The following is a 17,028-nucleotide window of genomic DNA, read 5'->3' as shown; positions in this document are numbered from 1 at the left end:
GCTGCCTCCTGCACACCTCCTACTGGGGATGTGCCGGCAACCAAGGTACATGCCCTTGACCGGAATCGAACCTGGGACCCTTCAATCCGCAGGCCGATGCTCTATCCACCGAGCCAAACCGGTTTTGGCCATCTTAAGTTGTTTTAACATAAGACATAGACTTAACATAAGAAATAGCAAGTAGCAAAACTAGAGAGGACAGTAGACTTTGGGGGAATCTCTCTCTTTTTAAAAAAATTTATTTTTATTGATTTGAGAGAGGAAGGGAGAGGGAGAGACAGATAGAAACATCAATGATGAGAGAGAATCATCGATCTGCTGCCTCCTGCACTTCCCCTACTGGGAATCGAATCATGGCCTCCTGGTTCATAGGTTGTCACTAACTACTGAGCCACGTGGCTGGGCAGGGAGTCTCTTCTCTTGACTTAGACCTTGTGTATAGGTGGCTTGCAAGGAGGTTGGTTTGTATCCATATCTGTGTAAAAAGGCAAGGGGCTATTTTGACCATCACAAATTGTGGGAATAAGGTTGGAAGAAGAGACCCCGGCCAGGTAATCTGGAAAGGGAATGAGGTGTCAGCTCTTTTTAAAAAGACTCTTGATTAAGAAACTTCTCTCCATGGGAGTGGGATGGGGATTATTGCATTTATCTGCTCTAACCTTGATTGACTTTATCACTCATGTTATGAAAAGGAGCCTGACGATGCCAGTTTCTTTTCTGTGCAATTCCTCTTGTTCAAAGGTCCTTGAGTTTCCAGTAGTTTCTATTAAGAATTTCTGGTTACCTGGTAGTCATTTCCAAATACCTGAGTATTTGTTAACACTAGCTGGCTTAGTCATACACTTGACCCAAAGGTTTTGTGTTCCTTTTTCCCCCTCCAGCGAAGTGATTGTATATTGCATAATTTTTTTATGTTGCCCAAACATATTGTTGCTTATAAATGTTTAGAACACCTAGCGTGGGGCCTGACATGATCTCGTCCCCCTTGACTAAAAGTAATTGTTCTGATCAGATCAAGGAGACATATGGATACCTCCCTCCAGGTGATAGAGATAGGCAGGCTGAGGCGTGCTGGCCACCTGTCCTCTCATGACCGGAGTGAGAACAGAAAGGAGGCGGGCCAGACAGCCTATGTTTCACTCTTGACTTTTCCCACCAATGAAATGGTAACATTTTACCTACCTGCTTAGCATGGCCAGGGAGGAGCCTTACCCACGACCTGTTGGGTAGAGAAGCCACTCCCTGGCCTCTGCCCTGCTCCTGGCCCAGGGCTCTTGGCGTGGGCACAGACAGGAAGAGACTTTCACAGCCTGGTGTCTTGCCCTCCAGACCACTAAGGCAAAGGACCCCTCGTGCGGACCCAGGGATGGGAAGAGCCTCTTCAGTGGGCTGGCCCCGGGGGAGTCCAGCTGGTCACAGCACCGGCAGCGGCGCCTGCAGGACCACGGCAAGGAGAGGAAGGAGCTTCTGTCTCTGACTTTGCAGGTATGGCTTGTCCTCAGCGGTCCAAGCACACCCACGGGAGGGCCGTGGAAAATGACGGGGTGGTGCAGGGCCCGCTCTTACCTCCTTTGGTTTCTGCTGTTGTGTAGAGTGTGGTCTTGCTGAACTGGGCTTACCTGCTTGCATTTCGGTTGTTTTAAGTTCACAGTGTGCCTGACTCTGCAGTGGTCCCTCTTTCTGCCGTAGCATTTTTCTAAACAGAAGCCATAAAATGCCAACTACAAATGTCCCCACAGATGGGGCTGTGATCACATTGGCTTGGGACCCCTTGCATGCTGCGTTTTCCCCTTAGGTTAATTGTGCATGTTAATATTAGCATGTCCCAGGCTCAGATTTGGCAGGACAGAGGCCGGTTTCCCTTGCTTTAACCCAGAATCCCCCAGACTTGCTTGATCTCAGGGTCCTTTTCTCCTGCACCCCTAGAGGCCCACCTGCTGGAGTTGCTGCCTGAGGGCCACGGGCCCACACAGTGTCATTCTGCGACCCAGGCCCTTGCCACGCTGAGCCCTGGGACTCCCCTCACTGCTGAACGTTGGTCAGGTCTGCTCTTCTGGCAGCATAAGCTGCCTCCACTCTGTCAAACACTCGGGAAGCCCCGGGGATTTGCTGCCTAAGTCCCTTGCCTGTCACCTAGTTGACCATTTATCTCCTAATTGGAGCTACTTACCTATTTTTAAAAAAATATATATATGCTTTATTGATTTTTAGAGAGAGAGGAAGGGAGAGGAAGAAGGAAGAGAGAGAGAAAAACATCGATGATAAGAGAAACATCAATCAGCTGCCTCCTGCACGCCTCCTACTGGGGATCGAGCCTGCAGCCCAGGTATGTGCCCTAACCAGGAATTGAACCAGCGACCTCTTGGTGCATGGTTGACGCTCAACCACTGAGCCACACCGGCCAGGCGCTACTTGCCTATTTAAAGGCATCAGAGGCCTGGTCTGTCAAGGTGGCGTGTGTCCTGACAGAGAGGGGGCACCCTTGACCCTCTCCCTCAGCAGGGCCCATGAGAGGAGCAAGGTCTCTAGGGAGGGGATGGCAGGAGAGCAGGCACCTGCCCTTCCTGGGCAAACTGGGCCTGTTCTTGCAGTTCAGAGCTCTTCTAGAGTCTAAATCTAGACCGAGCATGTCAGACTCAAAGGCTAACACGGGCCAAATAAACAAGGTTTAAGTTTCTGTGGGCTGCAAAAAAACAAAAGCTTAAAATTTCATAGAAACATCAGTTTATTTCGATAGAGACATGCTGAATACAAAAGGCTGAAATAAATGAGTGATCATTAAAATAAATTAGTAGAGCCTTAACCGGTTTGGCTCAGTGGATAAAGCTTCAGCCTGTGGACTCAAGGGTCCCAGGTTCGATTCCGGTCAAGGGCATGTACCTTGGTTGCAGGCACATCCCCAGTAGGGAGTGTGCGGGAGGCAGCTGGTCGATGTTTCTCTCTCATCGATGTTTCTAACTCTCTATCCCTCTCCCTTCTTCTCTGTAAAAAATCAATAAAATATATTTTAAAAAATTATGTATAACAGGATATTATAAAAATTAAGTTATAAAATTTGTATTAAAATGTTTTTTATATACTGTTATATTGGCTGGGCCACAAAAATATTCGTGTGGGCCACATGTGGCCCATGGGCCTCGAGTTTGACATGCTTATTCTAGACCACGATAGCGAACCTTTTGAGCTTGGTGTGTCAGCATTTTTAAAAACCCTAACTTAACTCTGGTGCTATGTCACATATAGAAATTTTTTGATATTTGCAACCATAGTAAGACAAATACTTATATTTTTGATATTTATTTTATATATTTAAATGCCATTTAACAAAGAAAAATCAACCAAAAAAATGAGTTTGCGTGTCACCTCTGACACGCGTGTCAGAGGTTCGTCATCACTGTTCTAGACCCACGATCACCGAGAGCCTCCTGCAGTGTGCTGCAGCCACAGATGTCCTGCAGCGTGTCCCAGAATGTGGTGGGTAGCTAGGCCCAGCTCAGACCTGTCACAGCTGCCTTTTCCCTACTTTGCTTGGCAGTGTGCAGAGAAGAAACCTGAAGCGTGCGGCCCCGAACCAGAGCCCTGCGCAGAGCTCCACGTGGAGGCGCCGGAGACGCTGACGCGGGCTGCCTCAGCAGGCCCTGAGGGTGGAGGTGTCCGCTCCGAACAGCCGTTCATTGTGCTGGGGCAGGAGGAGTATGGGGAGCACCACTCCTCCATCATGCACTGCAGGTGGGTTTGGGTGGAGGCGAGGCCCAGCCAGGGAAAGCTCTAGCCAGGTGGGACTGGTCTCCCTGGGAAGCTGTGTATGAAGGTGTAGCTGGCAGGAGGTATGGAAAGTGGGATTCCTGAAGGAGCATTGTCACCCTCAGAGTCAGAGGAGGCTGGGCAGCTGCCATCTGGGTGTGGGGTGTCCTGCTCAGAGCTGCTGTAGCCCTCGTCAGCCTCTCTGAACTTGCTAACCATGGGACTCCGAGTTTTAGGAACAGCTGCCTTTTATTTGAACTCCCTAAAGCTCGCTCAATTTTAATTTGCTCTATGTTGGTAATTTTATTTATTTATTTAAAAATTTTTTTATTGATTTCAGAGAGGAAGGGAGAGGGAGAGAGAATCATTGATCAGCTGCCTCCTGCACGTCCCACACTGGGGATAGAGCCCGAAACCCGGGCATGTGCTCTGACCAGGAGTCGAACTGTGCATGGCCTCCTGGTTCATAGGTGGATGCTCAACCATGAGCCGCACCTGCCAGCCTGTGTTGGTAATTTTAGATAAATACAGGGCAGGGCAAAAGTAGGTTTATATTTGTGAGCACTTGGGAACACAGAGTTTACTTCTCTGTTATTACTTATTGATTATTGTATTATTTTCCAACTGTAAGCCCACTTTTGCCCACTGTGTACTTCCCATTTATAAGTGTTTACCTGCACATGGTAAGAACATGACCTTTCATGAAGGGACCCTCACAGACGTAATGTTCAGAGGGGAGGTGGGTCCCTTGTTTTGATGGGCCCCAAAGCCGAGTGCAGGAGGCTCTCAATCTCCATACACCGAGCACCGAGGCCGAGGCCCAGTGCATCCTGCCCACTGTTCTGTGCCCAGTGTTTACCCCAGGGCTCAGCACATAATGGGTGCTTCATAAGAAATTCTTGGACAAATGAATGAATGAATATTTCTAGAAACAGTCCACTGGTCATTGGAGTGTAGGCATTTCAGGATTGTTTATTAAAGCAGTTAGAACGTCAGAAAAGCAACCATCTGAACTAGCTGAAGACGAGGATGGACTATGGCAAGGATGTTAACAGCTCCCCTCTCTCTTTTGTCTCAGAGTGGATTGCTCGGGGAGGAGGGTTGCCAGCTTAGACGTAGACGGGGTCATCAAAGTGTGGTCCTTCAACCCCATCATGCAGACCAAAGCGTCCTCCATTTCCAAGTCACAACTGCTGTCTTTGGAGTGGGCCACCAAGCGGGACCGGCTGGTGAGTGAGATGCCTCATTGCTTGCTCTGCATGCAGTCTGTGAAGAATTCCCCAGGGCTGCCCACCGGTGGTCAGGCACCACCGGCAGCCAAGCCAGACCCCACCCCCCATGGGGACCACACAGCCAGGACTGACCCTATAGACTCCTGTTTGGGGTGGGCAAGGAGGTGACAGGATGAATGAGAATTGAAATGAGACTGCAATGCAACCTGGAGAACCCTCCCCAGTCAGACGGCCAGGGTGCCTCCCTCTCTGTGGTGGTCTGGCTCGCTGCTGCTGTCTGGGGAGAGACTGGCTCACTTCCTGTTCTTCCCCATCAGTCCTGCAGCTGTCCAGATTCTAACAGCCCTCACAGACATTCTCAGCTGCTCCCTGTGTCACGCACAGAGGAAGCAGCTGAAGCTGGTGGGGGATGGTGCCCTACTTGGCGGTTCCCACGGGTCTGATTGCCTCAGGAATAGTACAGTGTTATTTTTTCCTTCTGGACTTTAATGTTTGAGATAGACTTCGTAGTTAAGGAGGTAAAGTTGATTTGTAATTTTTTCTTTTCTTTTATTCTATTTTGAGGGGACCATAGCAGGCAGGCAATTCGAGGGACAAGCCTCGTTTTTTAATAATTTTGACAACTGCAGGCATTTTGGTTATGGTACGAAGGCGTCAGGGCATACCCAGTGATAATTTGCCAAGTGATGTAGGTGATATTCCTGGGGATACCCTCAGACCTGCTTCTGGTGCTTTCTTCTGGTGGTACTCATTGTCTTCGAAGCTTTTCACCAAATAAAATGCAGGTTCCTGAAGGCAAGGATAGCTTCTTCTATTTTTTCTGGAGGCCTTTACTGGCTCAGAGCCAGAGCTGTCCCCAGACAAGCAAAGGGGGCCCAGGCCCCATGATCAGCCAGGGCGGCACCCACGGAGGTGGAGGGAGATTAGGGGGGAGAAGGAAGGGCTGGAAAGCTGGGATTTAAAATGGAAAGAAAAGGAGGAAAGAACAGAGGGTCTCATTTAATCAGCCAGAACCTTTCCAGGTATGTCTGGGGTGATAGATCTCTCCCATCCACAGATTCCTTCTGTGGTTTTACTTCTGTTCAAGGTCAGCTCTGATGTCTTTATTTAATTTTAATTTATGTATTTTAAATATATTTTTATTCATTTCAGAGACAAAGGAGAGGGAGAGAGATAGAAACATTAATGATGAGAAAGAATCATTGATCGGCTGCCTCCTGAAAACCCCTTACTGGGGATTGAGCCCGAAACCCGGGCATGTGCCCTGACTGGGAATCAAACCATGATCTCCTGGTTCATAGATCGATGCTCAACCACGGAGCCACGCCGGCCAGGCTCTTTATTTAATTTTTAAATGAGGTTCATTTTAGCCAGATATCACCTAAATTACCTGGATAAGTGGAGGGGGCCCCGCCCCTGCAGCCTGCCCAGACCTCACAGGAGAGGGCCTGAGCCCCCACCACCTCCCATGGTCCTGCCTGACCTGCCTGACCTCCTCCTGTTCTTCACACCTCCCACCCCTTCTCATTCCAGCTCTTGCTGGGCAGTGGTGTGGGGACAGTGCGCCTTTATGACACGGAAGCCAAGAAGAATCTCTGTGAAATCAACATCAACGACGACATGCCCAGGTGAGCTGGAGGCCGCTTCCCGCACTGTGCTCTGCGGCCTGGTCCTTTGCTGGGCCTTTTCCCCATCTCATCCTTCCAGTGGCCACGGTGCTGACCCCGCCCCACGTGTGTTGCAGAATCCTGTCTCTCGCGTGCAGCCCCAACGGGGCCTCTTTCGTCTGTTCGGCCGCAGCTCCAAGCCTCGCTTCCCAGGCAGACTTCTCGGCCCTAGACATCGGCAGCAAGGGCACGAACCATGTTCCTGGCAAGCTGCTGCTGTGGGACACGAAAACCATGAAGCAGCAGGTGCGGGCCTGCCCCCGGGGGCCTCGGGCTGGCCACACTCCGGGAGGGCACAGGGCCCACGCTCCCTCCCTTCTGATCTCTCCCTCTCTTTGCTTTGGTCTTCTCAAACTTTGATTTGTGAGGAAACATCAAAGTGTAAGTGTTGAAGGGAGTAGTGCTCCAGTGGGTAGATTGCCAGCTGAAGTCATTCAGAATTGTGCCACACGTTCACAAGTCACACCGCCTCCTAGAGGGCCCCTGTGGCTTCGTTTAAGTTTGTTTTATATTTAAAGACTTTTTTTGAGCAGTTTAAGGTTCATGGCAAAATTGAGAGGAAGGCACAGATTTCCGTACACCCCCTGCCCCTCACTATCTGCATCCCCACCACAGCGTGCAGGGTTCGGTGTTAGTCCGCTACATTCTGTGGGTTTGACAAATAGGTAATGACATGCATCCACCATCATACGGGGTATTTTCACTGCTCAAAATCCTCTGTGCTCCACCTCCTTTCCCCTACTCCTCCCCCCCCCCCCCCACGTGGCCCTAGAGAGAGTAAATGATGCGTAAACTCTCCTGTTTAAAGGGCAGCGATGCTTCTTATTAGAATTAGTTTAGGTGCTCAGAAGTGGTGTGGCCTTTCTGTTGAAGTTTCCTGATGTTACTGGACCCTTGAAGGGCCCCTGTCTTATAGGTGGCTGTGTTCCAGGTGTTCAGTTGTGTCTTACTGCATCGTCTGTGAAGGAGTATATATTCCCACGTGGAGGTCTCCAGGTGTCAGGGCCACACATGAATTCTTGAACATGAGGCCCTGCCTGTCTCCTCCTCCTCCAGTTTCCTCATCTAGGCACATGCGTCTCACTTAGAAACGGGGTGCCTTTCTGGGCCCGTCCTCCCTCACCCTACACCGGGGGGTCATCTGGCCTGCGGGCCATACAAGGCCCTCGAAATCATTTGGTCTGGTCCTATCTACCATCACAGCGTAAGGATGGAACATCACCGGTACTTTTTATGTTCTCGTGTGCCTCTCCCTAATCTTGGTCTCCTGTCCCCTTTCAGACAGAGCTTGTCTTGAATTTTGTTTATTATTCTCTGACATTTTAAAATTTAGTTTGTTTTCTCCAGCTCCAGTTCTCCCTGGATCCGGGGCCCATTGCTATCAACTGCACAGCCTTCAATCACAACGGGAACCTGCTGGTCACAGGGGCGGCAGATGGTGTCATCCGGCTGTTTGGTAAGCAGTCATGCTCATGGCAGCCCCGGGTCCCTCCATAAATGTCCTGGGGAGAGAGTTGGATTTTTGCCAGCTGGACCGAAAGCAAAACCCCAGTTCAGCGTGCTCGTAACAGAACTTAGCTGTGGTCAGAATCTGCTGTCTTCGGAACGTCCATAGTCACCTTGCACATGGACGCAGAAGGGAGGCGGGGAGCTTAGCAGTCCTTCCGTTGTGATGTGTTCTGTCTGAGTCCTCGTGGCCTGAGTGAGACCCAGGAGGACCCTCGAGAGTAATGCCGTCCTGTCCTCTCGGTGTGGCTAGTTCCCTGTCCCCGTTAAGCGTTGGAGCAGTGTGCATCAGAACCACCGGCAGCTGCTTAAAGATCCCCATGCCAGCCTGTCCCAGGAGGCCTGGAGTCAGAGGGCCGGGATGGGACGGGGACTGTGTCCTCAGCAGATCCCCTGGGACGAAGTTCCAGAGGCCTCCTAGGAAGGATGTGTGTCCGCCCAGACTTACAGATGAGCTCGGACTCCTCCCAGGGATTCCTGAACCTCACTCTAGCCCCCGAGAAAGAAGCTTCTATCTGAGGATTAAATAGAAGATTAGATGCAGCGGAGGAGAGAATTAGCAAACTGAAGCGGCCCGTGACTCTTCCCCGGCAAGGCTCAGCTCGGGGTGGGGGAGGCCCTCTGCCTCAGAGCAGCTCCCCTGACTGGGCAGAAGGTGGGAGGTGCCTCCTGCCGTGGGCCAGTGCCTCCCCGGGGCCTGGGCAGGAATCTTAGCCTCGTCTCCGTCTCTTTGCCTCAGACATGCAGCAGCACGAGTGCGCCATGAGCTGGAAGGCCCACTGCGGGGAGGTGTGCTCCGTGGAGTTCAGCTACGACGAGAACACCGTGTACAGCATCGGCGAGGACGGGAAGGTAGGCGGGCGCAGGAACTTCCCTTCCCTGGCTTAGGCCTCTGGGAGCCTAGAGAGCACCAGAATAGCATGGTGGGCTGGGTTTAGGTTCTGACCACACCTTTCACTTGCTGGGCCTCTCCCTGCCTCAGTGTTGTCATCTGTAGACTAGGGATGGTAATAGTAACCGTCTCACCGGATCTTTGCGAGGCTTCAATGAGTTCAGTGGGAGCTGCCATTCTTACGAAAGGGGAACCCATATCCTTCCTCCTGGTTGTAGCAGGTGAGGATGAACTGGATGAACTGCATCCCACTGTACATGGAGCAGTGGGGTCCGGGTTTGGGGCGGGATGTGAGCATGGACCGATAGAGTTTGCCGGGGGTCGGAGCAGCTTCCCAGAAGCAGTGAGCAGAATTAAGAAATGTAAAAGGCAGGTGGGGAAAAAGTAAAAACAGGTGCCCTTTGTGGATTCTCTCTGGAAAGATAGGTGAGGACCCATGGAAAGGGAGCTGGGGTGGGGTAAGCATACATGCTCTTCGTGTGTGCCCTCCTGTACCTTTTGGATTTTGTCCTATCGACCTGGATTACCCATTTGAAAATAGTAATTACAAAATGAATTCTTCATTTGAAAACTGCGGGAAGGGGGCTTTTAAAGTCAAGCCTGGCTTCCTAGTTTTTTGGGTGGGATTCTCAATTAAGAGGTGGTCACACGCAGGTAGCCTGCCCCAGGGGCAGGTAAAGACTTATAAACGCTACAATACACGAAGCTAAATTCATAACTACACTGTGTTGTCCCGAACAACAACAGTGACAGTTACTTGAAACATTCCTCCTAGGCCAGTGATGGCGAAACTATGACACAGGTTCACTTTTTTGGTTGATTTTTCTTTGTTAAATGGCATTTAAATATATAAAATAAATATCAAAAATATAAATCTTTGTTTTACTATGGTTGCAAATATCAAAAAATTTCTATACATGACACGGCACCAGAGTTAAGTTAGGGTTTTTCAAAATGCTGACACGCTGAGCTCAGAAGGTTCGCCATCACTGTCCTAGGCTCAGGCCAGAGAGGAAGTCTGGACTTTGATGTGAGGTTGCTGACCCTTTTTCTAGAATTCCTTCACTAAAAAGATGCTTAAATTGTGTTGGGAAGAGATGGGACTGGGGGGAGGGAGTGTCATCCCACTACCTCTCCTGGTGGCCTGTGAACCCAGGGCCTCTGCTCTGGGGCTGTCCCCCTCCTCTTAGGCCGTCCCGCTGCTGAGAGACTCTGCTGTGCTTTGTGGTTGCAGTTCATCCAGTGGAACATCCACAAGAGTGGCCTGAAGGTGTCGGAGTTCGGGCTCCCCGCGGACGCCACGGGTCCCTTTGTGCTGTCTGGTTATAGCGGCTACAAGCAGGTTCAGGTTCCCCGGGGCCGGCTCTTCGCTTTTGACTCCGAGGGAAATTACATGCTGACGTGTTCTGCCACCGGGGGCGTCATCTACAAGGTACCTGGGGTGTGGTGGTGGGGAGGGAGCTTCCTCCCGGAGGGCTGGGTGTGGGCCTCTTCCCCGCCCCTGCCCCGTGTGGCCAGTGCCAAAGGCCCCTTGCTGCAGCACTGAGTCAGCAGAGTGTGGGCAGAGGCGACACCGGCCTCCTCTGCTGGCCCATCCACTGTGCTTTGACGAGACCCTGCCCCTTCTCTGCCTCCCTTCCTTTTCTATAATAATACCTTTTATAAAAACTGTTAAGAAATGGGAGAAGGGTTGGGAAGCGTGTTGGTTTGGAGCAACACGCCCCAAACAGGTAAGTGCTTACGTGGTCTTAGTTACTCTAACCGGGCATAGACTTACTGTTGTGTTGGAAGTTCCATGGGTCAAGGACATGACAACCCATGGCTCAGACAGACCTGGCTGGGATTTGTCAAACCATGAGGGAAGTTGTCCACTTTGTTTTGTGGTCAGTTTACCTCTTTAATTTTCATGTCCGAGCTTCTCCGGTTCATGTACCTCTTTCTGTATAATTGTATGAAGTTACAAATGTCCCCTGTTTTACTGGTATTATCAAATAGACAAGGGTGAGGATTTGTGTTGTAGCCCAAGCGCATGTTTCTGGAACCAGGTGCACTCCGTTCACAGCCTCCATGTTAACCTTTGCCTGATGGTGGTGCTCACTCTGTAGGTGTGAAGGGCCCCAAGGTGGAATGTCCTCTGCTTGGGGGCTGTCCATGCCCTCGTTGCCAGGGCTCACCAGGCAGCAGACAGAGCATGTTTTGGACAGTAGCTGTGTGGGGCCGCTGGCCGAGGCCTGACCTGCACACAGGGCACAGAAGGTCTGGTCCTGCTCCCCTCGCCCTTACACGCACTTTAGAAAGTCACGAGCCCCAGCAGGGGGCAGTTCAGTGTTAGGGTTCTGAGAGGGGTGGGGGAGCTGGGTCCTCAGGGAAGATCCTAGGAGTCAGTCTGTGGATCTGAGGCTGTGGAGGAGGAGGAGGAGTTGGGAGGACGGGGATGCAGGCCTTGGTGAAGTGAGAGGAAGGATTAGCTTGGCTCCTCTTTTCCAAATTGTGATGTGTTGGATGGCCTTGGCCCTCATTAGCGCCATAATTTCTGGTACTTGCTATTGGGAAATACTGTAAAGCTTTCTGTTTACAAGCCTAATTTTACTTTATTATTTTAAAATTGAGTTTCAGGTAGGCCTTGCTCTGCTCTCTGTATGATTTTTATTTGTTGTATGTATGCTATGTGTATGTATATGTATTTATTTTTAATCATGTGCCTTTGTCATTTGTCCTGATCAGTTTATATGCTTTGCAGTCAGATTTGCTTTATAACCAATTAATGAGTTAAAAGATTTTCCTCTGGCCAAAACCAGTTTGGCTCAGTGGATAGAGCGTCGGCCTGTGGACTGAAAGGTCCCAGGTTCGATTCCGGTCAAGGGCATGTACCTGGGTTGCGGGCACATCCCCAGTAGGAGATGTGCAAGAGGCAGCTGATCGATGTTTCTCTCTCATCGATGTTTCTAACTGTCTATCTCTCTCCCTTCCTCTCTGTAAAAAATCAATAAAATATATTTTAAAAAAAAAGAAAAAGATTTTCCTCTGTATAATTTTTAAAATACCAATGGGGTCTAATTACTTAAGGAATATAATGAACTTCAGATCCCATTTTTACAATCTGTAAGCAATTCGTGACTTTTAAAGATGTTTTCTCGCCCTAGCTGGTTTGGCTCAGTAGATAGAGCGTTGGCCTGTGGATTGAAGGATCCCAGGTTCGATTCTGGTCAAGGGCACATGCCCAGGTGTGGGCTCCATCCCCAGTAGGGGACGTGCAGTAGGCAGCTGATCAATGATTCTCTCTCATCATTGACGTTTTTATCTCTCTTCCTCTCCCTTCCTCTCTGAAATCAATAAAAACAAAACAAACGTTTTCTCCACGAAGGTCGTATATGTCTTGCTCATGAGTGCTATCTGTGGTTGCATTGGTCATTATTCAGCTGGCCCTGGTTTCCCTTTCCTTACTGCCTCTAACTCCTCACACCTGCACAAGTCCTGGCTGGTGCTGTGGGGTCAGGGGAGCCGAGCCTGTACATTGATGAGGGCCTGCTGGTGCCAGCTCGACTGGGTACTGCAGGAGCTGACCACGACCCACCCTCCTGCAGCTGGGATTCCTGGGGGAGCAGACATGAAACAAAGAATGGGGATGATGCTGGGAGAGAGCGGCCCGGGCGGTGCAGGGGCACTGGCCCCAGCAAGTTAAAGGCAGCAGAGAAAATTCCCTGCCTTTTCGAGTGGGACTTGTTTTTCACTTCAGATGAAGGAATAACTATAGTCAGAACAATGAAGGTATTTTCTTGTCTAAGAAATTAAACAGGAAGGGTGGGTGTGGCAGCCCCAGGCTCGAGGTGGTTGGTGGAGAACATGGATGTATTTGTGCACGGCGTCCGCTCACACCTCCTCCTCTCTCCTGTCCTCTTACAGCTGGGCGGGGACGAGAAGGTTCTGGAGAGCTGCTTGAGCCTGGGTGGCCACCGAGCCCCCGTGGTGACCGTGGACTGGAGCACGGCGATGGACTGCGGGACCTGCCTCACTGCCTCCATGGATGGCAAGATCAAGCTGACCACCCTCCTGGCCCATAAAGCCTGAGGGCACCTGCCCGAAGAACTTCCACGGAAGCCGTATCATCCCCGGGGGAGGGGAGACAGGAGACAGGAAGACGGGACGCTCCATTTCCGGCTCCCTGCCAGGGCAGGGAATCTTCAGGGAAAGGCTGTTTGGGGGCTCGGACGGACGGACGCTGTGCAGCCTGGTGACTGGAGCAGGAGCCGCCTGGAGGAGTGGCGCGTGTGCCCGGAGACCGGCTTGCCGGGCGGGGCCAGAAGCACCCAGGCGGGAGCAAGCTCAGGCATTCAGACACTGCAGGTGAAGCATTGTGATGGCGGCCCTGTTGGCCCAGGAGAGATTGACAGTATTTTGTATACATTTGCTCAGTTTCTTCTTTTTTTAAAAAAGAATGCTCTTGGGTTACCTGGTGTCCGTTTCTGGAGTGTGTGTGTGCAGCAGGGCCCCTCCCTTCACCTTTGCCCCGCAACAGGTCTCCCGGCTGTGGAGATGAGCCTGTGCGATGTTTGCTTGTTGCTTTGCTGTAGGAAGATGTCCTCTCTTCCGTTCCACTAGCTAAGGTTTGTGCTGTTCCTATTTCTTTGGGCCACAGATAAGGAATCCACAGCATTCCTGTCTCCCTGAGAGTTGGCGGCTTCTGTTATAGAAGCTTCTATGGACAACGGCAGAGTCTGAGGCTTCTGCTCCTGGCTGCCCTCCACCTGGTGGCTGCGGTTTCCCAGCACCTGTCATTCATTAGTCCTCATTTAGCTTCACATCCTTGAGGTTGACTGGAGCCAGCCGCCGGCGCCCTCTGCTGGCGAGTGGCGAAAGGACTGGATCAAGTTGGCCAAGTTCATCCCCACTGTGTCCACAGCCCTGCCTTTGTCCTGCCTTCTGCTCCCTGCTCAAGGGTGGGACCTTGAAGAGTCCAGTGTTCTCACAGGGTGAGGAAGAACGAGAGAAGGGCTCCCTTCTCCCACTTCCATTTCTATCTGAGGCAGGGAGGCACGGTCAGCTGATCAGCCTTGTGGTGGGATTTCTTGACGGGCAACCATGTTGCCAAGCTGCTAGGAGTAGTCACTATAGAGCAGGGGTCCTCAAACTTTTTAAACAGGGGGCCAGTTCACTGTCCCTCAGACCGTTGGAGGGCCGGACTATAGTTTAAAAAAAAACTATGAACAAATTCCTGTGCACACTGCACATATCTTATTTTGAAGTAAAAAAACAAAATGGGAACAAATACAATATTTGTATTTGCATGTGGCCTGCGGGCCGTAGTTTGAGGACCCCTGCTATAGAGCCTCTTTTGGCTCCAGCCCAGTCATGGGGTGCTGGTCTGGAGTAGGGGTACTCCCAGTTTCCTGCTTTTGGAAAACCATGAGTAAATTGGTATGAAAGCCTTGGCTCCATTCTGCTGGGAGTTCGGGGGAAAGTAGGGAGGTATGTGGCTCAATTCTGAGAAAACACCAGAGACTTGGTAATAAGTAGTTACACATTTTTATCGATTTCTATCCTGGTAATCCTTCCTTCAAATGAAGAAAACCAAAACTTTTCCATGTGTAATTTTTCCCATCTTCTGCATTGAAACAGCAATCTTATTTATCTCCCACAGTGATTCTTCAGGTCAAGCATGTCAAACTCTCGGCCCAAGGGCCGCATGCCTCATTTATTTGGTCCATGTTAGCCTTTGAGTTTGACATGCTTGCTTTAGGTCATTCAAAAAGTCGTGTTTCATTTGAGTGAGAGTGCATTGTTTAACTTTTCTTCAAACGTTTTTCTGTCTTATTACCCATTCTCCCTTCTCAATACGGACTCCACAGCTCGCCGAAGCATTTTGGAGAAACAAGGGACACTTAAAAGTTGTCTCTTCTCTCATTTCCTTTCTGTGGGCTGGACACCCACCTCCCTCTTTTCTTTGAGCTTGAGGCCTCACCAGGAGGGATGGTAGAGGGTTCCACCAAAACCAGACCACAACCTTGCCTAACAACAGAACCCAAGCACCACTAACCTCTGACCTGTAGAAATTAGTAAATATAGTACTATGTGCTGCAGGCAACCCTGCCCTCTCCTGGCCTGTTTCTCCTGACGTCACTCCATCCTGAGTGCTCATTAGCCTGATTGTCTCATCCTGGTGGTGCTCGTCCTACCCACTTCCCTCCAGGATTCAAAGGTAGACTTCCCTTCCCTTCACAATACCTGCTCAGCATCTACCCAAGACCCCAGCAAGACTCTTCCATTATCTTGGGGGCAGGCAGCTAGAAGAAACCATCAAGCTAGTCCCACCTCGACCCCCGAGGCTGCATGCCTGAAGCAGGTGTAGGGCCTAACTCTGGTGAGAGCCGTCTAGGTGCATTTCCCTCCGTTTCTGGGACCTGCCCACTTCTGCTGCCAGGCCATGGGCTCCCTGAGCGCAGCATTCAAAACACTGCAGGAATTGACTCCAAAGCACCCAATCCCCCAGCTCAGGTTTCTCCCTACTTGGCCTTCTCACCTTTCAAACAGGAAGCTTTTTGTGCAGATACACAGGTTTCCTACTCCTCAGACCTCATTTTTCAGCTGGCTATGGGAAGAGGTTTTAAGGAGATAAATATGGAAGGAGGAGTTCTAATAGCGAAACAAAACAAGGCGTCTCCACCAATTAGAGTTGGGTTTGTCCTAGCTCACAGCTTGTGGAGCAGAAGAGGGGAGAGGTCAGTGGCTCTCGGCGCACCTTCCTGGGAACTGGAAAAGCAGTCCCTGCCCCTGTGGGATGCTCTCCAGAGGCGGGAGGCGGAGCCCAGGTTTAGCCAATGCTCCACAGGTGGTTCTTGTGGCCTGATTTATCTCCTTAAGCCTTGATTGATTTAAATGTTCCCAGCCTACTTCCCCAGGATTGAAATGAATATTCAGGAGGTGAAAGTGCATTGGAGAAAAGCACAGGTGGAGGGGAGCGCTCCTAGCTCCAGAGTCCCGTCTCCAAACTTTGGATCAAGCTCCCCTATCGTGCATCTCTAGTATATGGAGAGTATTATTCTATTACTAGTGTTCTGGTGCACGGATTCATGCACATTGAAAGGAAATTAATTAGAAGAAATATTTTAATATCACTCTTTGCATCTTGCTAATGAAAAGAAAATAGGATCCTACGGAGTCTCCTACCTACCTGCTCCGGGACTTCTGTGAGGATCAAATGAAATGAGGCACAGGAAAACGCTTCACAGACATTTGGTTAAAGTGTAAAATGTTTCCACCTGGCTATAAAGCAAGTCGTGTTCCTGGGCTGAAGAAACTCCAAGGAGGCTAGTCGCTAGGGAGAGGAAGCTGGGAGAGGAACCCGGGTGTTGCTACATGACATCATTACCCGGCGCCCACAGCGACCATTTCCAGGCTGGGCTGGGCTGTGGGCTGCATTCAGTGCCATGGGGTCTTGGAAGCATTGGCTGTGATTTGGTGGGGTGTCACTCCGGGGTGGTGGCGGGGCCTGTGTCCCACTTGGAGGAAGCCGAGTGTTGGTTTGTCGGCGCCAGGTCTGTGGTGCTGTTTCTGTGTAAATGGCCAGTGGGTGTCATGGCAGCTCCTGGGTTGAGTGTCTGCCCCCTGGTGGTTAGTGTGCATCATAGCTACTGGTTGGACAGACACTTAGCCTTTTTTTTTTTTTTAATATATTTTATTGATTTTTACAGAGAGGAAGGGAGAGGGATAGAGAGCTAGAAACATCGATGAGAGAGAAACATCGATCAGCTGCCTCTTGCACACCCCACACTGGGGATGTGCCCGCAACCAAGGTACATGCCCTTGACTGGAATCGAACCTGGGACCTTTCAGTCCGCAGGCCGACGCTCTATCCACTGAGCCAAACCAGTCAGGGCAGACACTTAGCCTTTTATATATATAGACTAGTTGATTTGTGGTAAATCACATTTCCCTCCCTCCCCCTAATTTCTGATTCAGGGGGCTTGGGAATCCACACTTTAAAAAGACC

The 17,028-nt window shown here is 50.6% G+C and overlaps 1 protein-coding gene across 1 annotated transcript in view; it reads left to right on the top strand.

Annotated features, from left to right (window-relative positions):
- The window catches only part of WDR91 (WD repeat domain 91), a 28,611-nt gene extending 15,121 nt beyond the window's left edge, over window positions 1-13,490 (top strand). The window contains exons 7-15 of the mRNA XM_070423948.1: window positions 1,330-1,485; window positions 3,536-3,729; window positions 4,823-4,973; window positions 6,510-6,604; window positions 6,721-6,889; window positions 7,991-8,099; window positions 8,889-9,001; window positions 10,276-10,473; window positions 12,945-13,490. Coding sequence (XP_070280049.1) covers window positions 1,330-1,485; window positions 3,536-3,729; window positions 4,823-4,973; window positions 6,510-6,604; window positions 6,721-6,889; window positions 7,991-8,099; window positions 8,889-9,001; window positions 10,276-10,473; window positions 12,945-13,109 — 1,350 coding nt within the window. The 3' untranslated portion in view covers window positions 13,110-13,490. The remainder of the gene's footprint in view (window positions 1-1,329; window positions 1,486-3,535; window positions 3,730-4,822; window positions 4,974-6,509; window positions 6,605-6,720; window positions 6,890-7,990; window positions 8,100-8,888; window positions 9,002-10,275; window positions 10,474-12,944) is intronic.
- Window positions 13,491-17,028: the final 3,538 nt, after the last annotated feature.

Source organism: Myotis yumanensis, unplaced genomic scaffold (genome assembly GCF_028538775.1).
Source record: "Myotis yumanensis isolate MYYU_CA2020_CCGP unplaced genomic scaffold, mMyoYum1.0.hap1 SCAF_9, whole genome shotgun sequence".
In the NCBI taxonomy this organism is placed as follows: Eukaryota; Metazoa; Chordata; class Mammalia; order Chiroptera; family Vespertilionidae; genus Myotis; species Myotis yumanensis.
Note: the sequence above shows the minus strand (reverse complement) of the source record. Positions and strands in the feature narration are given on the sequence as shown.